A 27191-nucleotide genomic window follows, 5' to 3' on the forward strand; every position below is an offset into this window, starting at 1 on the left:
TTTGCACTCTTGGCATTCTCTCAATCAGCTTCATGAGGTAGTCACCTGGCTAAATTATGCTCTCTGGTGTATTTTGAACATTGAGAGCGGGCTCCTCCCGCCTATGACAAGTCACATTTTTTTATTATGCAGTTATTTGTTTTACTCTTTATTAATCACTTACCCAATCAAAGCAGGGTCCCCCAGTTACCCACGTGGGCCCCATACTTCCTCTCCTACCCCTATATTTTGATTTGTTATACTGTAGTTCCAAGTGCTGAACAATTGTCCCTGGAAATAACTGGTTATTATACTGAACAAAAATGTAAACACAACATGCAAAAATGTCAATGATTTTACTGAGTAACAGTTCATATAAGGAAATCAGTCAATTGAAATAAATTCATTACACCATAATCTATGGATTTCACAACTAGGCAGGGGCGCAGCCATGGGTGGGCATAGGCCCAGACCCAGCCAATAAAAATGAGTTTCTCCCCACAAAAGGGCTTTATTACAGAGAAAAATACTGTTTCATCAGCTGTCCAGGTGGCTGGTCTCAGACGATCTCACAGGTGAAGAAGCCACATGTGGAGGTCCTGGGTTGGCGTGGTTACACGTGGCCGGCGGTTTTGAGCTGGTTGGACATACTGACAAATTTCATTGGAGGCAGCTTATAGTAGAGAAATTAACATTCAATTCTCTGGTGGATATTCCTGCAGGCAGCATGCCAATTACACACTCCCTCAAAGTTTGAGACATCTGTGGCATTGTGTTGTGTGACAAAACTGCACATTTTAGTGGCCTTTTATTATCCCCACCACAAGGTGCACCTGTGTAATGATAATGCTGATTAATCCGCTTCTTGCTATGCCACTCTTGTCAGGTGGATGGATTAGTTTGGCAAAGGAGAAATGCTCACTAATAGGCATGTCAAATCTGTAGACAAAATTTGAGAAATAAGCTTTTTGTGTATATCTAACATTTCTGGGATCTTTTATTTCAGCTCATGGACCAAAACTTCACATTTTGCATTTATATTTTTGTTCAGTGTAAATTGTTTTTGATTGCATTTGAATTGGTCCATTCTAAACTGAGTGTACCTAAAATCTATCAGTTGCAAAATAAACATATCTTTCGAAGGGTTATTGCTTGTGCTTCTAACTAGCACGAGTTTTACCCACCTTTCCTTAAGTATTACCCTGGTAAAGTGGGAGAAAATGCCACTTAAGTCCCCAGAGACCAGTCAGTCACTTGACTGACGTCTGTAAGTCAAAGTCCATTCTGACAGCCGTACAAAATGAAAAAGCAGTGGCACACTCACAAATATAACCAAGTTGTACAAGTCCACTTCTGTGCCAATTGGTCTCAGCGAACAGCGATACAAAACAATAGCGTTACAGCAGTGAATCTCCTACAACTGTAATCAAGTCCATTTTGTGTCACTTGGCCTCAGTAGTGGAGGCTGCTGAGGGGAGAACAGCTCATAATAATGTCTGGAACGGCACAAATGGAATGGCATCAAACATTCCACCTATTCTGCTCCAGCCATTACCATCCATCCTCCCTAATTAAAAGGTGCCACCAACCTCCTGTGGTACTCAGTCATACACCAGTTGCGCTCCTACAAATAATCAAGTTGTACAAGTCCACTTTGTGCCAATTGGTGACAGCAGCACCTCAAACTTCTATTTTAATGTCTTTGAACTGAGGGTAATGATTACTAAACCAATGTAATGATGTAGTGGTGTTCTAGTTCTCCGTATGGATGACAGCATACATTGAGCGCTTGGCCGTGACTGGAGAAGCCCCTCTCCAAGACAAAGGCTATTGTGTGTGCCAGGCCGGTGACCTCTCTCTGGGAAACCTTGAGGACCACAAACAAGAAAGTCTTTGCACCTTTTTGGACAACTGACATGTTCAGTTGAGGTCTACTGGCAGTTAGGCTTCATAACAATCCAGATTCAATACTGAGAACCCCTGGAAGCATTTGTATATTATTTCATAAGTTCACAGGTGGATGGGCTTCCATGTGAATGAATGCTCAACAGAGCACTTCCATTTCATGTTCTTCACTGTCAAAAATGTTCCGTTCAAGGACCGTCCATATATCCCAAAAATAATTCTCCTCCTGGTAACACTGTACAAATATCTCAAAAATGTTTCTCCTGTTAATCGACTGCATTACTAAAAAGTTTTCCTGTCCATAATTCATAGTCAATTCCATAACCTTTACCCACATCACTTCCGTAACCAAAAATATTTTATCGTCCTCTCCGCAAGCATCTCAACGGCATACCCTTTCCTCATAACCGAAACCCATCTTTTCTATTATAAATCCATCTCTAATCACTTTGCCAAAACTGTCACGCATATCAAACATTCACCACTTTACAAGCAAAGCATATTTAAATTTTATGTCACCCATTACCAAAACATATTTTTGTTAAGAGATGCTATATCCCATATATTCTTAATAAACCCATCGGAATCCAGTTAAATAAAAGCACAATGTACATCTAAACAAACAAAACACCATCCCATTATATAAATATATTGATAATCAGGTTAGACAAAATGTACATAAAAAGGGCAAATATAAAAAGAGGCACACAATAGTAATGACCAAAGTGAAAAGTCATTTGCCCTGAGACGAGAAGGAAATGGAATGAAGAGGGGATAGGACGGAATGTATTCGCCTCCATACAGAGACAATCTGTTATGACTCCCAATATACAGAGAATTCGGAAAGTATCCAGACCCCTTCCCTTCTTCCACATTGTTACGTTAGTCTTATTCTAAAATGTATTAAATCAAAAAAAAAAATCCACATCTACACACAATACCTCATAATGACAAAGCAAACAAATTAATTGTTTTTTTAATTTATAAAAATTAGAAATACCTTATTTACACCACTTTGCAGATCCTTTGCTATGAGACTAGAAATTGAGCTCAACTGAATCCTGTTTCCATTGATCATCCTTGAGATGTTTCTACAACTTGATTGGAGTCCACCTGTGGCAAATTCAATTGATTGGACATGATTTGGAAAGGCACACACATGTCTATATAACGTCCCACAGTTGACAGTGCACGTCAGAGCAAAAACCAAGCCATGAGGTTGAAGGTATGGTCCGTAGAGCTCCGAGACAGGATTATGTTGAGGCACAGATCTGGGGAAGGATACCAAAACATTTCTGCAACATTGAAGGTCCAAGAATAGAGTGGCCTCCATCATTCTTAAATGGAAGAAGTTTGGAACCACCAAGACTCTTCCTAAAGCTGGCCACCTTGCCAAACTGAGCAATCGGGGGAGAAGAGCCTTGGTCAGGGAGGTGACCAAGAATTCGATGGTCACTTTGACAGAGCTCCTCTGTGAAGATGGGAGAACCTTCCAGAAGAGCAACCATCTCTGCAACACTCCACCAAATCAGGCCTTTATGGTAGTGGCCAGACGGATCGCACTCAGTTAAAAGGCACGACAGCCCTCTTAGAGTTTGCCAAAAGGCACCTAAAGACTCAGACCATGAGAAAAAAAATTCTCTGGTCTGATGAAACCAATATTGAACTATTTGGGCCGAATGCCAAGTGCCAAGGAAACCTGGTGCCATCCCTATGGTGAAGCATGGTGGTGGCAGCATCATGCTGTGCGAATGTTTTTCAGCAGCAGGGACTTGGAGACTAGTCAGGATCGAAGGAAAGATGAATGAAGCAAAGTACAGAGACATCCTTGAGGAAAACCTGCTTGAGAACGCTCAGGACCTCAGACTGGGGCGAAGGTTCACCTTCCAACAGGACAACAACCCTAAGCACACAGCCAAGACAACGCAGAAGTGGCTTCGGGACAAGTCTTTTAATGTCCTTGAGTGGCCCAGCAGAGCCTGGACTTGAACCCGATTGAACATCCCTGGAGAGAACTGAAACGCTCCCCATCCAAACGAACAGAGCTTGAGAGGATCTGCAGAGAAAAATGGGAGAAACTCCCCAAATGCAGTTGTGCCAAGCTTGCAGCGTCAAACCCAAGACGACTCAAGGATGTAATCGCTGCCAAACGTGCTTCTAAAGACCTGTTTTTACTTTATCATTATGGGGCATTGTGTGTAGATTGATGAAGGGGAAAAAAAACGATTTAATCCATTTTAGAACAAGGCTGTAACTTTACAAAATGTAGAAAAAGTCAAGGTCTGAATACTTTCCAAATGCACTGTATCTGACTCATTGAGCTTTAAAAGGCTTCCGAGCCCTAGAAAAATGTAATAGCTTTTTAATGCTGATTAAAGGGATGCAGATTAGATTACTTTGGTGAACATCAGGAAATAAGTTGTGTTCAAGTTATACTTGGAATAGAAACACTTCAGAGGACATGGTCATTTTCCAGGTAAGTAATTCATGAAATACCCAGATGATAAATAGAAAGTGCTTCAGTCACATTTGCCTTAGGCTAATGATTAAAGAGGAACTGACAACTTTGCAGAAACATTTGAGTAAGCATGGGTGTGGTGTGAACTGTCTATGAGTCACCTTTTTTAGAGCCCTCTTAAACCGCCTCTATTACTGTGGAATTGTAAACCAGGAGAGTTCAGGTAAACAATAAACACTGTAATAGACAGAAAATAGCATGACTCATTGGCTTACTTATCATGCAGGCCATGGCTGGGTAATGTGTGCATAGAAAACCTGTCTTCAATGACATGCATTTTCAGATGTGTTGTAGAGTTCCTGAGAACTAGACAAGGGAATGTCAGATGGAATGGAATGTAATATGCCACTCGGCGAAAGCCATGGCCCAAAGCTAATGCTTGTTTGAGAGTAGGGAGGTAATGCACATCTTGGGTCAAGCAAACAAGCATATAGTACGAGGATACTTTACTTTCACGTCCTCAAGTAGACTGATTTAGCTTGTATCTGCACAGCTCAGTGTTCTTTCAAATGCTTTTTAGCGTCTAAGAACACTTTTACGACCACTTATTAGCCTTCTGGCAAAAATGGTCAAGTAATAATTTGTTGACTGTTTAAAATGTCTCTTAAAAGTTTGTGGAAAAACAGTATAGCATCGATTTCCCTTGAGATATATCTGGCCACCCATTCTCTGTAAATTCAGGGACATAAATGTCCTAGACAAAACAAAAGACAAAACAGCTCACTCTAAAATACTATTACTCATTAGATCACAAAGTAAGCTGGTTAACTTTGGTTTGGCCGGACACACTGGATACAAGCGAGCGGTAGAACAGAAAAGGCCTGCAGGTTCCTTGCTGCATAAAACCACAAGGGGAGGTCGCAGGAGGGGGGCGCTTGCGTCGCTCTTTCCCCCTCAAAAGTCCCCGGGCGTGTCCACATCAAACCGAAACCGCTTGGCGTGGGGCGAGTCCAAGGTGAAGTTCTCCTTGTCCTGTGGGTCCTCGGGTGGGGCGGCCCACTTGTTACCACTGCTCCTCTGGCGGCGTGTACGTGGCGTGACGGGCTCGGTACTTGGGTACTGATGCCACAGCCAGGGGTGGGTCATACAGTCGGCTGCACTGGACCTGTCCCTGTGTGGAGAGGGTGAAAACGGACCAAGGTGAACACCAAGTGGTGAAAGTTCTAGCTGAATTTATATCTCACAAACACAAATATTTAAAATGAAATATTTTTTTTTACATTTTCTGTATTGCTAAACACAATGTGACAACACTTCCTGTCAGTAGCAGTACTTCCCTTATGATTTGAATTCCCTGAACTTTAACTGGCCTGCAACATTCCCCCTTACTCTGGTGTTTTGACCAGCAGCTTGCGGATGAAGTCGACGGCGAGCTCCGACACCCTGGAGAAGGCCTCTTGGCTGTAGTCCACATTGACTTGGGACACGTTCAGGTACGTCTCCTGTTTGTCGTCTCCTGCAAACGGAGACTCGCCTGTCACCAGCATGTAGGCTATCACCCCCACACTCCTGAGGAATAACACACCCAGAACACAGTTAGTACAAATGTGTCAGAGTACACACGCGCAATGACCTGCAAACACACACTTCACACAAGTGCCGCAGGCAGGCAGGCAGGCAGGCACGCACATACATATCTATCCACAGTCATTCAAGTTTATAGTGTTGATTGTGATGACTCACCACAAGTCAGTTGCCGTGGTGATAGGCTCGTAGTTTAGAATTTCTGGGGCTAAGGTATAACAAGGGAGAAAGAGGCCAGATCATTACATTGCAACATTGTTAGTGTAGAATGTCAGACTTAATTGCAACTGGTTTAGGGAATGTTGGACATAAGTTAAATGGACGTTGCCTTACCCACATACTCGGGCGTGCCCAAGATCTCTCGGAGCTCTCCGACTGTGCCCAGTTTGCGCGCCAGGCCAAAGTCCACAATCTTTATGTCCCCCAGCGGAGCCAGGCTGGTCAAGAGAATGTTCTGGGGCTGTAAGAAAGAGGGAAGAGTAGTCCAATAGGGTGACATAAGTTTGTGCAGGGTCATAATTACAGCTGTATACAGCACAATCCTTTCCGCATGTGATCATGTTTACAGGGGAGAAGTGGGACGGCAGGTAGCCAAGCAGTTAAGGGCGTTGGGGATTCAAACCAGTGACTTTTTGGTTACTGGCCCAAGCTGACTAGGTGAAAAATCTGTCGTTGCGTCCTTGAGCAAGGAACTTAACCCTAACTGCTCCTGTAAGTCGTTCTGGTAAAATGTAAATATGCAGGTGGTGATGTAAAGATTATTAAAGGGAGCAAATAAAGTTGAGAAGTGTATTTTAGGTATATGCATGTGTTTTTGTTGTATGCGTGTGTGCGCAGTGCACTTCTGTTTGTAAACTAGTCTGTGTGTGTGCATTAATAGGTGTGGAGGGACAGACCTTGAGGTCCAGGTGCACCACGCTGGTCTGGTGGAGAAGGTGAACGCCCTCCAGCATCTGTCTGATCAGCCGTGTGACCTGGCCCTCGGGGAGCAGCTCATCACAGTCACAGTAGTCAAAGATCTCACCCCCCGCCGCACTGTGAAACACGGTAGTCAGTACTGTCACAGTGTCTAACGCTAAATATCATCAATTGTTGCATTCTTACATCCATAAAACCTAGGTGGTTTTGGCTCTGATGAGCGCATAAGTCTGTTTCATATCATTTCAGGTTTGGCAACAGATAATTGTCTATTTCTAATGGAATAGACTATCCCTTTCAGAGTTTACAAGGCACTCTGCTTTCGTGGAAGGATTAGTAAGTCTTTCTTCAAAACTCAATGAAACAAATAGGGAGGGTTGAAACGTTTCTATTCGAGTTGGCTCTCAGAATACACAAGAGTGCCACGGGTGGAGTTTAGGAACAACAGAACTTTCCAACCTAAGGACAGAATGTGGATTGAATTCTTTATCTCCAATCTGCATTCTAGTTTCTGTTTCGCTGGATTCAGAGTAAAAGGTGTACTCGTTCCAATGAAGTTCAAAGCGCAATCACTAGGGATTGTTAATGGTTAACTGGTTAGCCTCTGAAAATACATCCGGTCATGGTTAACAGTCAATAGGTTCATTTGTAAAATTAAATTGGCACGTGTTTGTCAGTCGTCATGTATAGTCACGGCTGTTGCGGTGACTGCAGGGCTGGGCAATCTATCAAATGAATGTCTTTGCACCATATTCCAAATGCCTGTATTGCACAAATCAATGTTTTGTTATTATTCATGTTTATTTCCGCTTGTTCTCGCGTTGTATTTTTAGTCTCCTTCGCTGTGTGCACCTTCCCATTTACACCAGAGATCTGTGTATCCATCTCGTCATTATACACGTCTCCGCCCTAACAATGGGAATCATTGTCCCAAAGGCAGGCGACAAGCTAAGGTCCAAAATAAGCCCATACTGTAGAAACGCATTGGCCTTATTTGACAGATTTCAGCCAGAGTGAAACCTCTCGGTTTGCCTCTTCCTCTATGGTTTACACACACACCCTGAACCCCTCCCCCTACCACTCTCACCAACACAGTTGAGAGAGATCACATCTCTAAAAAGCTGTTTCAACTCGCTATTTGCATTTCAGGTTTGGTCCAACAGAAATCGGTCACATGGACACAAACACAATGAGACATTATTTTACTGTAATAAAGGAGAAGTTAAAAAGGGTATCGTTATGAAAGTTGTCTCAACTACTCAAATTGCGTGGAGAGTAGTGACTAAAACGAGAGTATCAATGAATATTGATGCTGGAAAATGAATGCTCAGTTTGTCGCACTGCATTGGGGTACCAAATAACGTTATACTAGCTGTCAAGTCTGTTTTATAAAATGTGCAATAAGCATAAAACACAATTATATAAAGGAATTGGCAACTCATTCTCATTCTAAGAAATAAGGTAGGCCACTTGATTTCAACATCTGAACAGAGTGTACAGGCTTTTCAAACATGCTTTTCAAACAGTTGGAGACAGACAGAAGGGTATTCAAATAGATCCAAGTTGGCTAAACTTGAAATACAAAGATTAGCTGGCTAATCACTAGCAAGTTGGCTTGAGACATTGTTGATGAGACCTGTGTTAATTTCCAAAGTTTAATGCCTGCTACAAGAAGTTATCATTAGTGAATGTGCATTATGCATGATTCTAGTTACATTTGTGACAAAAGAGGCATTTTCATAGACCGACTTGAAAGCCAGAAAGTGATTATTACAAAAGAAAAAAAAGCAGGTTAAACTATTTTGACACAATAATTAAATTATTGGGACTAATGGTTGTGGATGGCTTATATTTAGGTACAACTTCACAAGCCCTGCATTCATTAGATTATTGCTGACTGATTCAAATGCAGCGTGGTTGACCTTTAAATTGTACAATGTTTATTTAGAGAAAATATATTTTTTAAAGTTTGGAAACCTCATTCCAGGGTTTTTCTATATATATATATTTTAACTATTTTCTACATTTTAGAATAATAGTGAAAACTATGAAATAACATATGGAATCATGTAGTAACCAAAAAAAAGTTTTAAACAAATCAAAATATATTTTATATGTAGCCACCCGTTGCCAGCTTTGCACACTCTTAGCATGCGCTCAACTAGCTTCACCTGGAATGCTTTTCCAACAGTCTTGAAATAGTTCCCACATATGCTGAGCACTTGTTGGCTGCTTTTTCTTCACTCTGCGGTACAACTCATCTAAAACCAGCTCAATTGGGTTTAGGTCGGGTGATTGTGGAGGCCAGGTCATCTGATGCATCACTCAGCCTGGAGGTGTGTTGGGTCATTGTCCTGTTAAAATACAAATGATCGTCCCCCTAACCGCAAACCAGATGGGATGGCGTATCGCTGCAGAATGCTGTGGTAGTCATGCTGGTTAAGCATGCCTTGAATTTAAAAAAAATGACAGACAGTACACCAGCAAAGCACTCCCACACCATCACACGTCCTCCTCCATGCTTCACGGTTGGAACGACATATGCAAAGATCATCTGTTCACATACTACGCGTCTCAAAGACACGGCAGTTGGAACCAAAAATATCAAATTCGCACTCAGAGCAAAAGGACCGATTTCCACTAGTCTAATGTCCATTGTTCTTGTTTCTTGGCCCAAGCAAGTGTGAGTGGTCTTATTGGTGCCCGTTAGAAGTGGTTTCTTTGCAGCAATTCGGCCATGAAGGCCTGATTCATGCAGTCTCCTCTGAAAAGTTGATGTTGAGATGTGTCTGTTACTTTAACTCTGAATAATATATTTGGGCTGCAATTCTGAGGCTGGTAACTCGAATGAACTTATCCTCTGCAGCAGAGGCAACACTGGGTCTTCCTTTCCTGTGGCAGTCCTCATGAGTTTCATCATAGCGCTTGATGGTTTTTGTGACTGCACTTGAAGAAATTTTCCAGATTGACTGAACTTCATGCCTTAAAGTTATGATGGACTGTGGTTTCTCATTGCATATTTGAGCAGTTCATGCCATAATATAGACTTGGTCTTTTACCAAAAAGGGCTATCTTCTGTATACCACCCTACCGTGGTCACAACACAACTGATTGGCTCAAACTTTTAACAAGGAAGACCTGGTAATTGAAATGCATTCCAGGTGACTACCCTACAAAGTTGGATGAGAGAATGCCAACAGTGTGCAAAGCTGTCATCAAGGCAAAGGGTGGCTACTTTGAAGAATATGAAGAATCTCAATTTTTCATTTGTTTAACAACTTTTTGGTTACTACATGATTCCATGTGTGTTATTTCATACAGTGCCTTGCAAAAGTATTCACCCCCCTCTGCGTTTTTCCTATTTTGTTGCATTACAACCTGTAATTTAAATAGATTTTTTATTTGAATTTCATGTAATGGACATACACAAAATAGTCCAAACTGGTAAAGTGAAATGAAAAATAAATATATATTTTTATTCTAAAAAATAAACAGAAAAGTGGTGGGTGCATATGTATTCACCCCTATGCTATGAAGTCCCTAAATAAGATTTGGTGCAACCAATTTCCTTTAGAAGTCACATAATTAGTTAAATGAAATCCACCTGCGTGCAATCAAAGTGTCACAACCCCGACAAAAATGTACAGACCAGGCAAGAAGGGCATTAATCAGAGAAGCAACAAAGAGACCAAAGGTATCCTTGATGGAGCAGCAAAGCTCCACAGTGAAGATTGGAGTATCTGTCCATAGGACCACTTTAAGCCATACACTCCACAGAGCTGGGCTTTACAGAAGAGTGGCAAGAAAAAAGCCCTTAGATAATTAAAGAAAAAAAATAAGCAAACACATTTGGTGTTTGCCTAAAGGCATGTGGGAGTCTCCCAAAACATATTAAAGAAGGTACTCTGGGCCTCCCGGGTGGCGCAGTGGTCTAGGGCGCTGCATCGCAGCGCTAGCTGTGCCACCAGAGACTCTGGGTTCGCGCCCAGGCTCTGTCGCAGCCGGCCGCGACCGGGAGGTCCACGGGGCAACGCACAATTGGCCCAGCGTCGTCCGGGTTAGGGAGGGTTTGGCCGGTAGGGATATCTTTGTCTCGCGCAGTGCACGCTAACCAAGGTAGCCAGGTGCACTGTGTTTCCTCCGACACATTGATGCGGCTGGCTTCCGGGTTGGAGGCGCGCTGTGTTAAGAATCAGTGCTGCTTGGTTGGGTTGTGTTTCGGAGGACGCATGGCTTTCGACCTTCGTCTCTCCCGAGCCCGTATGGGAGTTGTAGCGATGAGACAAGATAGTAATTACTAACAATTGGATACCACGAAATTGGGGAGAAAAGGGGTTTATAAAAATAAAATAAAAAATAAAAAAAAGAGAAGGTACTCTGGTCAGATGAGACTAAAATTGACCTTTCGACCATCAAGGAAACACCATTTCTGGCGCAAACCCAACACCTTACCATCCCCACATTGAAGTATGGTGGTGGCATCATCATGCTGTGGGGATGTTTTTCCATCGGCAGGAACAGGGAAACTAGTCAGAATTGAAGGGATGATGGATGGCGCTAAATACAGGGAAATTCTTGAGGGGAAACCGGTTTCAGTCTTCTAGAGATTTGAGACTGGGATGGAGGTTCACCTTCCAGCAGGACAATGGCCCTAAGCATTCTGCTAAAGCAACACTTGAGTGGTTTCAGGGGGAACATTTAAATGCCTTGGAATGGCCTAGTCAAAGCCCAGACCTCAATCCAATTGAGAATCTGTGGTATGATTAAAAAATTGCTGTACACCAGCGGAACCCATCCAACTTGAAGGAGCTGGAGCAGTTTTGCCTTGAAGAATGGGCAAACATTCCAGTGGCTAGATGTGCTAAGCTTATAGAGACACAGCTGCAAGTCTCTTGGGGTATAATTGCTGCAAAAGGTGGCTCTACAAAGTATTGCCTTTGGGGGGGTGAATAGGTATGCACGCTTAAGTTCTGTTTTTTTGTTTTATTTCTTGTTTGTTTCACCCAAAAATATTTTGCATCTTCAAAGTGGTAGGCATGTTGTGTAAATCAAATGATACAACCCCCCCCAAAAAAATCTATTTTAGTTCCAGGTTGTAAGGCAACAAAATAGGAAAAATGCCAAGGGGGTGAATACTTTCGCAAGCCACTTTAGTTTTGATGTCTTCACTATTAATCTACAATGTAGTAAATAGTCCATTTTTTTTATTTTTTTTTAATTTTTTTAAATATCTATTTTTTAAACCTGGAATGAGTAGGTGTATCCAAACATTTGAATGATAGTGTATATGATGAAGAGATATGGCCATATTGCTCAGCCCTAGGTGGCTGTATTAGCGCCACACCGGCAGTCATGAGTCATGACTGCAGTAAAATTCCACATGACCGTTGAGCCACGGTAATCTCCTTTTATGCACTCTGGACTAGAGGTCGACCGATTATCATTATTCAACGCTGATACCGATTATTGGAGGACCAAAAAAAGCCGATACCGATTAAAATCGGCCAATTTTATATATACTGTATGTAATGATGACAATTGAATGAACACTTATTTTAACTTAACACATTAATAAAATCTATTTAGTCTGAAATAATGAAACATGTTCAATTTGGCTTAAATAATGCAAAAACAAAGCGTTGGAGAAGAAAGTAAAAGTGCAATATTTGCCATGTAAAAAAGCTAACGTTTAAGTTCCTTGTTTAGAACATATGAAAGCTGATGGTTCCTTTTAACATGAGTCTTCAGTATTCCAAGGCAAGAAGTGTTGTAGTTTTTAATAGGAATTATAGGACTATTTCTCTCTATACCATTTTTGTACTTCATATACCTTTGACTATTGGATGTTCTAATAGGTACTTTAGTATTGCCAGCCTAATATCGTGCGTTGATAGGCTTGAAGTCATAAACAGCACAATGCACAGCAAAGAGCTGCTGGCAAATGCAGGAAAGTGCTGTTTGAATGAATGCTTACCAGCATGCTGCTGCCTACCACCGCTCAGTCAGACTGCTCTATCAAATATCAAATCATAGTCTTAATTATAATATAACACACAGAAATACGAGCCGTAGGTCATTAATATGGTAAAATGCAGAAACTATCATTTCGAAGAAGAAAAATAGTTTATTGTTTCAGTGAAATACGGAACCGTTTCGTATTTTATCTAACGGGTGGCATCCCAGAGTCTAAATATTGCTGTTACATTGCACAACCTTCAACATTATGTCATAATTATGTACAATTCTAGCAAATTAATTACGGTCCTTGTTAGGAAGAAATGGTCTTCACACAGTTCGCTACGAGCTAGGCAGCCTAAACTGCTGCATATACCCTGACTCTGCTTGCACAGAACGCAAGAGAAGTGACACAATTGCCCTAGTTAAAATAAATACATGTTACCAGGCAATATTAACTAAATATGCAGGTTTAAAAATATATACATTTGTATTGATTTTAAGAAAGGCATTGATGTTTATGGTTAGGTAGACATTGGTGCAACGACAGTGATTTTTCACGAATGTGCTTGTTAAATCATCACCCGTTTGGCGAAGTAGGCTGTGATTCGATGATAAATTAACAGCTACCACATCGATTATATGCAAGCAGGACAAGCTAGATAAACTAGTAATATCATCAACCATGTGTAGTTAACTAGTGATTATGTTAAGATTGATTGTTTTTTATAAGATAAGTTTAATGCTAGCTAGCAACTTACCGTGGCTCTTGCTGCACTCGTGTAAAAGGCAGTCAGCCTGCCACGCAGTCTCCTCGTGGAGTGCAATGTAATCGGCCATAATCGGTGTCCAAAAAATGCCGATTACCGATTATGAAAACTTCAAATTGGCCCTAATTAAATCGGCCGACCTCTACTCTGGGCATGCTTTGGTAGTACCCAACTGGCCATCAGGTCCTAATGGGGTCTATTGTCCATCTAACCACTGTCATCAATGCAATCAAAAATCACATCAAGACTCCTGAACAGGTAATCAAATGGCTACCCGGGCAATTTGCATTGTGTGCCCCCCCCAACCCCTTTTTTACGCTGCTGCTACTCTCTGTTTATCATATATGCATAGTCACTTTAACTATACATTCATGTACATACTACCTTAATTGGCCCAACCAACCCGTCCAACATTGGCTAACCGGGCTATCTGTATTGACACGGGTCCCCCGGGATTCTGGTAGGAATGGGAGTTTAGTTCTAGAATCAAATTCAGGACAGGATCAACAGTCTACAGGAACCGGCAGTACAGGAATAGTTAAGTTATTTATATATACACTGCTCAAAAAAATAAAGGGAACACTTAAACAACACAATGTAACTCCAAGTCAATCACACTTCTGTGAAATCAAACTGTTCACTTAGGAAGCAACACTGATTGACAATAAATTTCACATGCGGTTGTGCAAATGGAATAGACAACAGGTGGAAATTATAGGCAATTAGCAAGACACCCCCAATAAAGGAGTGGTTCTGCAGGTGGTGACCACAGACCACTTCTCAGTTCCTATGCTTCCTGGCTGATGTTTTGGTCACTTTTGAATGCTGGCGGTGCTTTCACTCTAGTGGTAGCATGAGACGGCCCAAAGTGTCAATATTTTGTGTGTCCACCATCATTTTCCAGCACTGCCTTAACCCTCTTGGGCATGGAGTTCACCAGAGCTTCACAGGTTGCCACTGGAGTCCTCTTCCACTCCTCCATGACGACGTCACGGAGCTGGTGGATGTTAGAGACCTTGCACTCCTCCACCTTCCCCCTCCACATTCCACCTCCCCCCTTTACTGCAATAACCGCCTTCACGCTTTTGGTAAGGCTTTCCACTAGATGTTGGAACATTGCTGCAGGGACTTGCTTCCATTCAGCCACAAGAGTATTAGTGAGGTCGGCCACAGGAAAGGGCCATCCCCGAACTGTTGCCACAAAGTTGGAAGCACAGAATTGTCTGGAATGTCATTGTATGCTCAAACATTAACATTTCCCTTCACTGAAACTAAGAAGTCTAGCTTGAACCATGAAAAACAGCCCCAGACCATTATTCCTCTTCCACTAAACTTTACAGATGGCACTATGCATTGGGGCAGGTAGCGTTCTCCTGGCATCCGCCAAACCCAGATCGGTTCGTCGGACTGCCAGATGGTGAAGCGTGATTCATCACTCCAGAAAACGTGTTTCCACTGCTCCAGAGTCCAATGGCGGCAAGCTTTACACCACTCCAGCAGACACTTGGCATGGTGATCTTAGGCTTGTGTGTGGCTGCTCGGCCATGGAAACCCATTTCATGAAGCTCCCGACAAACACTTATTGTGCCGACGTTGCTTCCAGAGGCAGTTTGGAACTTGGTAGTGAGTGTTGCAACCAAGAACAGGCGATTTGTATGCGCTGTGCACTTCAGCACTGAGCGGTCCCTTTCTGTGAGCTTGTGTGGCCTACCTCTTCGCGGCTGAGCCGTTGTTGTTCCTAGACTTTTCCACTTGACAGCACTTACAGTTGACCGGGGCAGCTTAAGCAGGGCAGAAATTTGACGAACTGACTTGTTGGAAAGGTGGCGTCCTATAACGGTGCCACGTTGAAAGTCAGAGCTCTTCAGTAAGGCCATTCTACTGCCAATGTTTTCTATGGAGATTGCATGGCTGTGTGCTCAATTTTATACACCTGTCAGCAACAGATGTGGCTGAAATAGCTGAATACACTAATTTGAAGGGGTGTCCAAATATTTTGTATGTAGTGTACATGGCATGTAAAAACATAAATAATGCTGTGGTTTAACCTGTTGAGGACAGAAGGCGCTGTTTTCACTTTGGGGGAAAATCGTGCCCAAATTAAACGGCCTCGTACTCAATTCTTGCTCGTACAATATGCATATTATTAGTACTATTGGATAGAAAACACTCTCTAGTTTCTAAAACCGTTTTAATTATATCTGTGAGTAAAACAGAACTAATTTTGCAGCAAACTTCCTGACAGGAAGTGGAAAATCTGAAATCGATGCTCTGTTCTAGGGCCTGCCTATAAATGTCCTTCATATTTATTAGTCTACATGCACTTCATACGTCTTCCACTAGATGTCGACAGGCAGTGAGAGAAGAAATTGAGTGTATAACTTGATCTGGGGTCGAATAAAAGCTCTCGGCATGACGTGTCACCAGTTTCCTGTTTTATGGAGCGCGCGAGAAGGGACCTGGTATTGCCTTCTGAAAAGCTGTCGTTATAGACGACTAATATCTCCGGCTTTAATTTTATTTGATAAATGTGACAATATCATCGCAAAGTATGTTTTTTCAATATAGTTTTATTAGATTATTGAAATTTATTCGGGACGTTAGGCGTGTTGCGTTGTGTGCCTTTGTTCAGGAAGGAGAGCTTTGCGCTACTTTGCTAGCTTTCCGTGCTAATTGACTGGAGAAGAGGACATTCTAAAACCAAACAACGATTGTTCTGGACAAAGGACCCCTTGTACAACATTCTGATGGAAGATCAGCAAAAGTAGGACCCATTTTATGATGCTATTTCATATATCTGTCGAACATGTGAAATCGTAGTTTGCGCCCAGATTTTGGGTACTCTCTTGCTATAACTAAGCTGGATGTCGTAATGAAGTTATTTTTAGAATTCTAACACGGCGATTGCATTAAGAACTAGTGTATCTATCATTTCCTATTCAACATGTATTTTCTAGTAACGTTTATGAATAGTTATTTGGTCAGAATAGTTGAGTGTCATAAAAATATCCGCACATTCTGGGAAAAAGATCCTACGTTAGCACAATGTATAACCACTGATTTCAGCTCTAAATATGCACATTTTCGAACAAAACATAAGTGTATGTATAACCTGATGTTATAGGACTGTCATCTGATGAAGGTTTATGAAGGTTAGTGAAAATTAATATCTTTTGCTGGTTTATTCGCTATCGCTAACGTGCCTATTGCTATCGCTAACGTGCCTTGATGAATGAATGCAATAGTGTGGTAGGCTATTGTAGTAAGCTAATATAATGCTATATTGTGTTTTCGCTGTAAAATACTTTTAAAAAATCGGAAATATTGGCTGGATTCACAAGATGTTTGTCTTTAATTTGCTGTACACCATCGATTTTTCAGAAATGTTTTATGATGAGTATTTAGGTATTTGACGTTGGTGTCTGTAATTACTCTGGCTGCGTCGGTGCTATTTCTGATGGTAGCTGTGATGGTAGCTGCAATGTAAAACTGATTTATACCTCAAATATGCACATTTTTCGAACAAAACATAGATTTATTGTATAACATGTTATAAGACTGTCGTCTGATGAAGTTGTTTCTTGGTTAGTTTGGTTGGCTTTGTGCATGCTACCTGTGCTGTGAAAAATGTCTGTCTTTTTTTGTATTTGGTGGTGAGCTAACATAAATATGTGGTGTTTTCGCTGTAAAACATTTTAAAAATCGGACATGTTGCCTGGATTCACAAGATGTGTATCTTTCATTTGCTGTATTGGACTTGTTAAAGTGTGATATTTAAATATTTCAAAAAAATATGTTTTGAATTTCGCGCTCTGCATTTTCAGTGGAATGTGGGAGGAGTTCTGCTAGCGGAACCCCGGTGCCAGACAGGTCAATCAAATAGGCTACCAATCGGAGAGCTGGACAAGCGGCCTGAAGCTCTACTCCTAACAAGTTTACCTTCAAACCCAATTGTTTGCGTATTTAACTAAACCCGTGCCATCTGAGGTGAAGAGTGATATATAAATAGATTGACTTATGCAGTACTGACGCTCAGGTTAATTTGATGTTTTATGTTCAAGTTGTAAATGTTAATGTGTGTGTAAATGTTCATATGGTGTACAGTGCTCAGCTGTAGGCTACAGTTTTATGAAGGTGCTGAGCAGACCATCTTGCTGGGGTCTGTCCTCATCCTCCAAGCTTAATCATCTACATTTAGGTCATTTCGAATACGGTCTTAACCAGATCGACTTAGGCCTACAGTCAGTGCAGGTAAGACAACTACATATCACTGTCACATATGGAATTACTGAAATTATTTTCAATATTTCGAAAACAAATAATAGCCTACATATTTCTGGCGCAAAAATGAGCACGGGACGGGAGTGATTTTTTAATCGGGAAGGGACAGGAAAGTTCAGAGGTTATAGAACTGTTGCAGGATCAGGACAGTACAGGAAAATAATTAACATGACAAGATGGGACAGGAATTACTTTCACTCCCAGACATGTATTTTTTCACCTGCCCATTTGATAACGGGCTATTCTAAATCGAAACTATGTTTACATATTAGTAAAGACAAGATTAAATTGAGAATAGTCTGATCAGTGAAAATATGATAACTTCATGAGAGAACAGCTGTGCAGCCTGAGGCAAGGAACAGAGTGCAAGCTTTTTTGTTGCTCCTGTCTCAAATCATCAACAGCCTATAGTTGTACCATGCCGTTTTGATTTAGAAGACATTCTAAGGTTTATATAATTCACACCTACAAATAACTCTCAGTCTAGCATATAGGACCTGTTTCAAATGATAACTTTTACGCTCAACACAGCGACTTCATATGCGCACTCACTCTAATTGGGAAAAAATATATTTATATTTTCTTCAGCTAAGCTCAGTTATATTCCTCTTTCTATAAAATCAGATAAAGTAATGGCACGGGACTTAAGCATATCTTGTCCGCTAAATGAACAAGCCTACAGCCTATGGAATGGAGCATAGCAAGATAACATAAGACTACAGTAGGCCAACTCATATTCTGTTCTTCTGAAATACGTGAGCTTCCTATCATGTTTCTTTAGAACTGACTAAAATAAATAATGGATTGATTGTGATGGTGTACGTTAAATAGATTTATTATAATAATTTTTTTTATGTAGATGTTCAAAAGTAGTGCATCAGCAGCTTGTATGTGCAGAGGCCTGGAGATGCTTTACATGTTTACGTTAATAAACGGTCAATCAGTGAGACCAGCATTCTTTTGCATGACAATAACAGGCTGACAAAATGTCATAACCGCCACAGCCCCAGTCATGCATCTTATTTATTACACTCGCACAGCGTACAGAGCCTAGTTAGAGGAGCGGAATAGCCTATCACCTCTCAGACTGCGCGAGGGCACCGCCTGAAAAAGCTGGTACTGGAGTGAAACGTGCTTTTATAAACCCAGTCATTGCGCAATAAATAACAATTCTAAATGCAATCGCTATTAAACTCTTGATGACCACGATTAAAAAGCGATACTACTTTTATTTCTCAATCTCAACTCGTAATTCAAGAGCACCTCACATTCCCATTCGAGTGCATAGGCTATAGTCAACGGTAGGCAGGCTATCAGTGCGTCACCCACCACTTTGCAAGCTTGAGGCAGTATAATTGTTTGAAACCTGAATGTTTTACTTGACTTCAAATAAGGAGCAATGTCATACATTGCTTCAAAGTAGCCTAGCCAAAATCCTACCATAGAAACCTGGAGGAAATTTTATAAAGACTTCCTCATGCCATTAGTGGCAGGTAGCCTAGTGGTTAGAGCAGTAACCGAAAGGTTGCTTGTTTAAATCGCCGAGCTGACAAGGCAAAAATCTGTCGTTCTTCCCCTGAACAAGGCAGTTAACCCACTGTTCTCTGGTAGGCCGTCATAAATAAGAATTTGTTCTTAACCGACTTGCCTAGTTAAATAAAGGCTGAAAAAATAATAATGTATTGACCATCATTTCTCTACTGTTTTATATGAACTTTCTTTTGCTGTCCAGAAGCCTAAGGCACAATCCTAGTCATAGCAACCCATCCTAGTTGTTGGTATTAGATTCCCCATCTTTTAGGTTCTAACAGAGGTTTTTAGCTGTCATATATGGAACTGCTCGCATTAGGTGCGCTGTTAAGAACTGTGTTTTTCCGCGAATTGCATTTTGGCAAATATTTGAAAATTGTGTTTTATTAACTGCTTCATTACAGGGATTGCATGCTCAATCATAGGATATAGCCTTTTGACTGTAAAACGATAGGCTTGCTATTGTTGAATGTTTCCATTAAGCTCTTAATGAAAAATGTCCGTTCCTGGTATGCATGCATAGCATTTTCTGTTGGTCACGTCACTTTAGTCTTGTAAAAAAATATAACCGTTTGCTGACCCGGTTAATGAATGGGGGTTAGTCAGAAGCAAAATTTGCCTAAATTTGCATCCATAGCAATGACACATACGGTCTCAGTTATATGATAGGCTATTTAAAAATCTTAACAGTTTATCATCTGTCCTGTACAATGGATAAGTTTATATATTTAAAAAATAAATAAACATACATGAGTTAAAACTTCTACTTGGTACTCATCCCGGATCCGGGAGCACCCTCATCAGTAAAAAAGCTGACTAGCATAGCCTAGCATAGCGCCACAAGTAAATACTAGCATCTAAATATCATGAAATCACAAGTCCAAGACACCAGATGAAAGATACACATCTTGTGACTCCAGCCATCATTTCCGATTTTTAAAATGTTTTACAGAGAAAACACAATATGTATTTCTATTAGATAATCACGATAGCAAAAGACCCAACCGCATATTTTCACAATTTTTTTACTGCATAGGTAGCTATCACAAATTCGACCAAATAAAGATATAAATAGTCACTAACCAAGAAACAACTTCATCAGATGACAGTCTGATAACATATTTATTGTATAGCATATGTTTTGTTCGAAAAATGTGCATATTTCAGGTATAATTCATAGTTTTACATTGCAGCCACCATCACAAGTCTCACCAAAGCAGTTAGAATAACTACAGAAACCAACGTGAAATACCTAAATACTCATCATAAAACATTTATGAAAAATACACGGTGTACAGCAAATGAAAAAAAAAAACAAACAAACAAAAAAAAACATCTTGTGAATCCAGCCAATATTTCTGATTTTTTAAGTGTTTTACAGCGAAAACACAATATAGCATTATATTAGCTTACTACAATAGCCTACCACACAACCGCATTCATTCAAGGCACGTTAGCGATAGCGAATAAACCAGCAAAAGATATTAATTTTTTCACTAACCTTCTCAAACTTCATCAGATGACAGTCCTATAACATCATATTACACAATACACATATGGTTTGTTCGAAAATGTGCATATTTAGCGGTACAATTCGTGGTTGAACAATGTATTTCTGACACTCACATCATCTAATCAAATAACTAATCATATACTTTACTAACAAATACAGGTTGGACAGCAAATGAAAGATACACTAGTTCTTAATGCAACCGCTGTGTTAGATTTTTTTAAATAACCTTAGTACGACATACAGCTTACGTTATAGCGAGACAGCGCCCGAAATCTGGGCGGAATATAGTCTAAACATTTGACAGAAATACGAAATAATATCATAAATGGTTCCTACTATTTGATGAGCTTCCATCAGAATCTTGTACAAGGTGTCCTTTTTTTCAGAATAATTGTTGTTCGGTTGGTGAATGTCGTCTTCATCTGTCGATTTAGCTAACAAAGATGGCCATGCGGCACGGAAGTGCCCAACTCACCAGAACGCATAACAAACAAAATACCGAAAATCGCAATCAACTGATATAAACTGATATAAGTCGGTTTAATATAACTAGTTTGATGTTTTTAACACATATCAAATAAAATCAGAGCCGGATATATTTAACTTCTAAAACGAAAGCTTTTCTGAACGCAATGCAGAGGTCCCTCTTGCGTCAAGCTAAACGGTGAAAAGACCAGACCCACGGTTCCAAGAGGTCTTGTTCGGCCTCAGATCTAGCTAGACACCCCATTCAAACTCTCACTGCCTACTGACATCTAGTGGAAGGCGTATGCAGTGCATGTAGACCCATAGATTCCATGCAAATTAACCTGTCTAGGATGAGGGTGCCGCTAGCGGCACTCCCCCCCCACCCCCACTGAAAAGGCAGAGCGGCGAAATTCAAAAAAAATTTTTTTTTTAAATATTTAACTTTCACACATTAAAGTCCAATACAGCTAATGAAAGACACAGATCTTGTGAATCCAGCCAACATGTCAGATTTTTAAAATGTTTTACAGGGAAGACACAATATGTAAAGATGTAAATCTATTACCTAAAAACACATTAGCATAATCCACCATCTTTTATTTGTCCACCAACACCAGTAGCTATCACCAATTCGGCTAAACTAAGATATTTATAGCCCCTAACCAAGAAAAAAACTCATCAGATGACAGTCTGATAACATATTTATGGTATGGGATAGGTTTTGTTAGAAAAATGTGCATATTTCAGGTAGATGGCATAGGTTACAATTGCACCCACCGTCACAAATGGACTAGAATAACTACATAGAGCAACGTGTTTACCTACTTACTAATCATCAAACATTTCGTAAAAATACACAGCATACACTAATCGAAAGACACAGATCCTGTGAATACAGACAATATTTCAGATTTTCTAAGTGTCTTACAGCGAAAACACAATAAATCGTTATATTAGCATAGCACATAGCACATAGCAGCCCAGCATTGATTCTAGCCAAAGAGAGCGATAACGTCAACATCGCCAAAATATATTATTTTTTTCACTAACCTTCTCAGAATTCTTCAGATGACACCCCTGTAACATCACATTACACCATACATATACAGTTTGTTCGAAAATGTGCATATTTAGCCACCAAAATCATGGTTAGACAATGTGAAATGTAGCCCAGCTGGTGAGAAAATGTCCGTGCGCCATATTAGACAGTGATCTACTCTTATACATAAATACTCATAAACGTGACTAAAAAATATAGGGTGGACAGGGATTGATAGACAATTTAATTCTTAATACAATCGCGGAATTACATTTTTTAAATTATCCTTACTTTTCAATACAGTTTGCGCCAAGCGAAGCTACGTCAAAAAACATGGCGTCCTAAGCCACTAACATTTTTCGACAGAAACACGATTTATCATAATAAAAATGTCCTACTTTGAGCTGTTCTTCCATCAGTATCTTGGGCAAATGATCCTTTCTTGGGTCTAATCGTCTTTTGGTGGAAAGCTGTCCTCTTGCCATGTGGAAATGCCAACTGCGTTCGGGATGAACTGGAAGCGTGCCCAGCGATTCACAGCGTTTCAGAAATAAATGCCCCAAAATCGCACTAAACGGATATAAATTGCTATAAAACGCTTTAAATTAACTACCTTATGATGTTTTTAACTCCTATAACGAGTCTTAACATGACCGGAGAAAGATTACTCCCAACACTAATGCTTGGAACAGGTGCGGGTCGGTGTCCTCCACGCGCATAACGCAGCTCCAAAAGACTTACTAGCTACAGGGTTTTTTAATTTATAGTGCCTGTGAACGCGCAATCGACCCCATTCAAATCGTCATCACGTAAAGGCATCCAGGGGAAGACGTAAGCAGTGTCCGTATACTCATAGCAATAACAGTGGCCTTTTAACTGACTGCAGATCAGGGGCCAACATTTCTGAAATCTGACTCCATGTCAGGGAAATTGCTGTAGAATGGGTTCTGTTCCACTTAGAGACAAAATTTCAACTCCTATAGAAACTATAGACTGTTTTCTATCCAATAATAATAATAATATGCATATTGTAAGATCAAGAATTTTGTGGGAAGCCGTTTCAAAAATTACACGATTAGCATAAATAGTGACAACAGCGCCCCCAGCCTCAACAGGTTAATAAACTGACCCTGGAACAGAGCCCTCGATTTCAGATTTCTCACTTCCTGACAGGAAGTTTGCTGCAAAATGAGTTCTGTTTTACTAACAGATATAATTCAAACGGTTTTAGAAACTAGTGTTTTCTATCCAATAGTAATAATAATATGCATATTGTACGAGCAAGAATTGAGTACGAGGCAGTTTAATTTGGGAACGATTTTTTACAAAGTGGAAATAGCGCCCCCCCTATTGAGAAAAGGTTTTTAAGGAGTTGACAGATGTAGTGGAGGAAGCTGATGGCGGTGTGAAGTGGATGTTGTGGGAACAATAAACATTTCAAATGTTACTGATTGAACTGATAGCACTGAGTGCAATAAAAAATAAAAAAGTTGCCAATAACAACTCACTATTCCAGCAGCAGGATGATGTCGTGGTCTGTCTCGTAGGCAGCTTGCAGGTTGACCACACGAGGGTTGTTGCGGGCCGCCTCCAGCACGGCCATCTCGTGCACCACCTCGGCCCGGCAGTCTCGGCCCTGCCGCCGCTTCCGCAGGAACTTGGCGGCGAACACCTTTCCCGTGGCCTTCTCCGTGCACCGCTTCACCACTGCAAATTTCCCCCTGGCACCAAGGACAGAGCGAGGGAGGGCTGAGTTATTTTTTAATCACACACTATCTGGGTCATTTTAGTCTTCTCTGAAGGAGACAACATTGTTACCATTTGTACATCAGTTCATACAGTACCAGTCAAAAGTTTGAACACACCTACTCATTTGGGTTCTTTATTTTTACTATTTTCTACTCATTCGGGTTCTTTATTTTTACTATTTTCTACATTGTTGAATAAAAGAATACATCAAAACTATGAAATAACAAGTGGAATCATGTAGTAACCAAAAAGTGTTAAACAAATCAAAATATATTTTAGATTCTTCAAAGTAGCCACCCTTTGCCTTGATGACATTTGCACACGTGGCATTCTCCCAGCCAGCTTCCCTTGGAATGCTAATCCAACAGTTTTGAAGGACTTCCCACATATACTGAGCTTTAAAAGTTATTGAAATATTATGGATTGACTGACCTTCATGTCTTAAAGTAATGATGGACTGTCGTTTCTCTTTGCTTATTTGAGGTATTCTTGCCATAATATGGACTTGGTCTTTTACCAAATAGGGCTATCCGCTGTGTACCACCCCTACCTTGTCACAACATAACTGATTGGCTAAAATGCATTAAGGAAAGAATTTCCACAAATTAACTTTTACCACGGCACACCTGTTAATTGAAACGCACTCCAGGTGACTAACGCACAAAGCTGGTTGAGAGAATGCCAAGAGTGTGCAAAGCTATCATCAAGGAAAAGGGTGGCTACTTTGAAGAATTTCATATATAATATATTTTGATTTGTTTAACACTTTTTTGGTTATTACATGTGTTATTTCATAGTTTTGATGTATTCACTATTATTCTAAAATATACAAAAAGTAAAAAATAAACAAAAACCCTGTAATGAGTAAGTGTGTCCAAACGTTTGACTGGTACTGTATGTAAATGTAAAATGTACATTTAGGTCATTTAGCAGACGCTCTTGACCAAAGTTTTAGTGGCCCTCCTGTTGACAGCGGAGAGGAAACGTTACAGTTTTAAAGCAAGTTTTCTGTATTTTACACATTTTCCATTGGGCGGAGAGAACATTTAACAATTTTATAACGAATTTCCTGCAATTCTACTCATTTCGCCATGTGGTAGTGGAAAATTAGCTGTTTTATAACGAATCTCCTGCAATTCTACACCTTTTGCCATAGGGTAGAGAGAAACGTTTGCCGTTTTTAATATATCTGAGCGAGGCTGACTAACAAAGTCAAGGGGGGTCCTGCGGTCGGTAATAATACCATGATAACAGATATTTGTTTAGGCACAAATTCTTAATGTAGCCAATGTTTCCCCTAAAAACTTTGCCAACAACACCAAGAAAACAGTTAAAGTCTGGTTTTCACATGCCCTTGCTTCCTGAATTGCACTAGCAAGGTTGGGAACACCAGCGATGCGACATACCCTAATGGGTCCTTTATAATAGGCAACAAAGGTTAGGTTTGGCTCATGTAGAGCACTTATAGCCACATCGCTTACAAAAAGGACAATGAAGTAATCGTGTGAAAACGGAACAAAAAATGTCCACCAAGGTCGCATTTTCACGAAATTTCATAAAACGAAATGATCTTGTGAGAAATGCCTTTCCACAAATCTATTTGTAGACTTGCCTATTTGGTGCAATTTCTAACATTTAGCCTATCCAACCATAAAAACTCACGGTACACCAAATCTATCTGATACACAATCTTAGATGTAGCCTTGCTAGCTTTATTGTAGGTAGGCATTTACAGTTAATAAACAAAGTTCAAGCATCAATGTAGTTAAAAAGTCTTAACTGTTAGTAGACTCCTACAGCTAACTAACGTTACACTGAGGTTATCAGAGGTGCCATGTTATAGCTAATTTTAAGGATAACGTTAGTTCTAATCATATTTGACGCGTTAGTTAGTCAGCAGTATATTGTGATGTATCGCTCTATAATCCAAGAGGCCAGTGATGCATCAGACGGTCAAGATGGAGTCAGAAGGAGGTCAAGATGTGAGAAGAGAATGAAGGAATTAGAAAGTTTGAAAGGGGGACATCGTAACGTTAGCATTGGCTCACCTGCCCAACTCGCCGGTGATTTCGTACATACTGTCCATCGGTTCCGTATTGATAAGGGTTTGAATTTCTCCAAGTAACCCATTAGGTCCATTGCGGTTGTCAAGCCGCCTCCGAGACATCGTTGTTGTTAGCCTGACTGTGGGAATAAATTAGCGCCTGTTAAGGCCGTAGACTAGCTAGCGAAATGTGTTTAGTGCTAAACCAGTTAAGGTTAGTTGGCAGTTTTATAGCTAACTAGCGTTTACTAACATCATTATATTAGCTGGATAACGTTACATAGCTAAATAACTAAGTTCGCTAGTTTGAAATGTTTTAGCTGTAGAGAACTTGTTAACTAGTTGGAGAAAAACTAGCTAACGTTAGTTACTTGTTTGACAGACAGGTCAACAAGAACAACGGTTAACGTCAGCTCATCTACTGTACTGCAGCTAACTAAACAAACAACACTAATACGTAAGCTAGACAGCGAATTACGTCACTCACGAATTGGCACTTGTGGGGTTGATTGACAAACGTGCCGAAACTGTCCCTTGGGACATTGTTGAGTTATTAGCGACTTTAGTGCCTAGTTTCCTAACAACTGGCTAAAATCCTTACACTCGTCGATGTGCGCAAAACGTCTTCTAATTTTACTACCATTCACCTGTCCACAGGTTTGATATTTGCCGCCTCGTTATGCGCACGCGCGAGGTGTCTACAGCTTCTTCTTTGCTATCGTGGCGTTCGCGCAATTTCTTTGTGCATGCCGCCACCTGCTGTGAGGTATGGAAGGCCAAGAGTTTCAAGTCGTCTTACCCGGAACACGTCTTAACACTTATTCATTTTTCACTTGCTTTTTTCAAGTGTGAAATGTATTTTTTTTTATACACGCGATTTTTGTGTCCAGTTTGTTTACAGGTGATTTGAACGCTTGTTATGGGAATTTTAAATGGAAGGCCAAGAGTTTCAAATCGTCTTGATTTGAGCGCTTGTTGTGGGCATTTTTACAGGCGTT

At 40.5% G+C, this 27191-nt stretch overlaps 1 protein-coding gene across 1 annotated transcript; it reads right to left on the reverse strand.

Annotated features, from left to right (window-relative positions):
• Positions 1-321: 321 nt before the first annotated feature.
• Positions 322-26875, reverse strand: LOC129821394 (serine/threonine-protein kinase 17B-like). Its single transcript, XM_055879024.1, has 8 exons — positions 26681-26875; positions 26198-26333; positions 23909-24121; positions 6823-6961; positions 6260-6386; positions 6086-6134; positions 5732-5911; positions 322-5513 (listed from the first exon to the last, which is right to left on the reverse strand). Exons 2-8 carry the CDS (start codon positions 26314-26316, stop codon positions 5297-5299), a joined length of 1044 nt encoding a protein of 347 aa, XP_055734999.1. The 5' UTR covers positions 26317-26333; positions 26681-26875; the 3' UTR covers positions 322-5296.
• Between the last annotated feature and the right edge of the window lie 316 nt (positions 26876-27191).

Source organism: Salvelinus fontinalis, chromosome 23, assembly GCF_029448725.1.
Source record: "Salvelinus fontinalis isolate EN_2023a chromosome 23, ASM2944872v1, whole genome shotgun sequence".
In the NCBI taxonomy this organism is placed as follows: Eukaryota; Metazoa; Chordata; class Actinopteri; order Salmoniformes; family Salmonidae; genus Salvelinus; species Salvelinus fontinalis.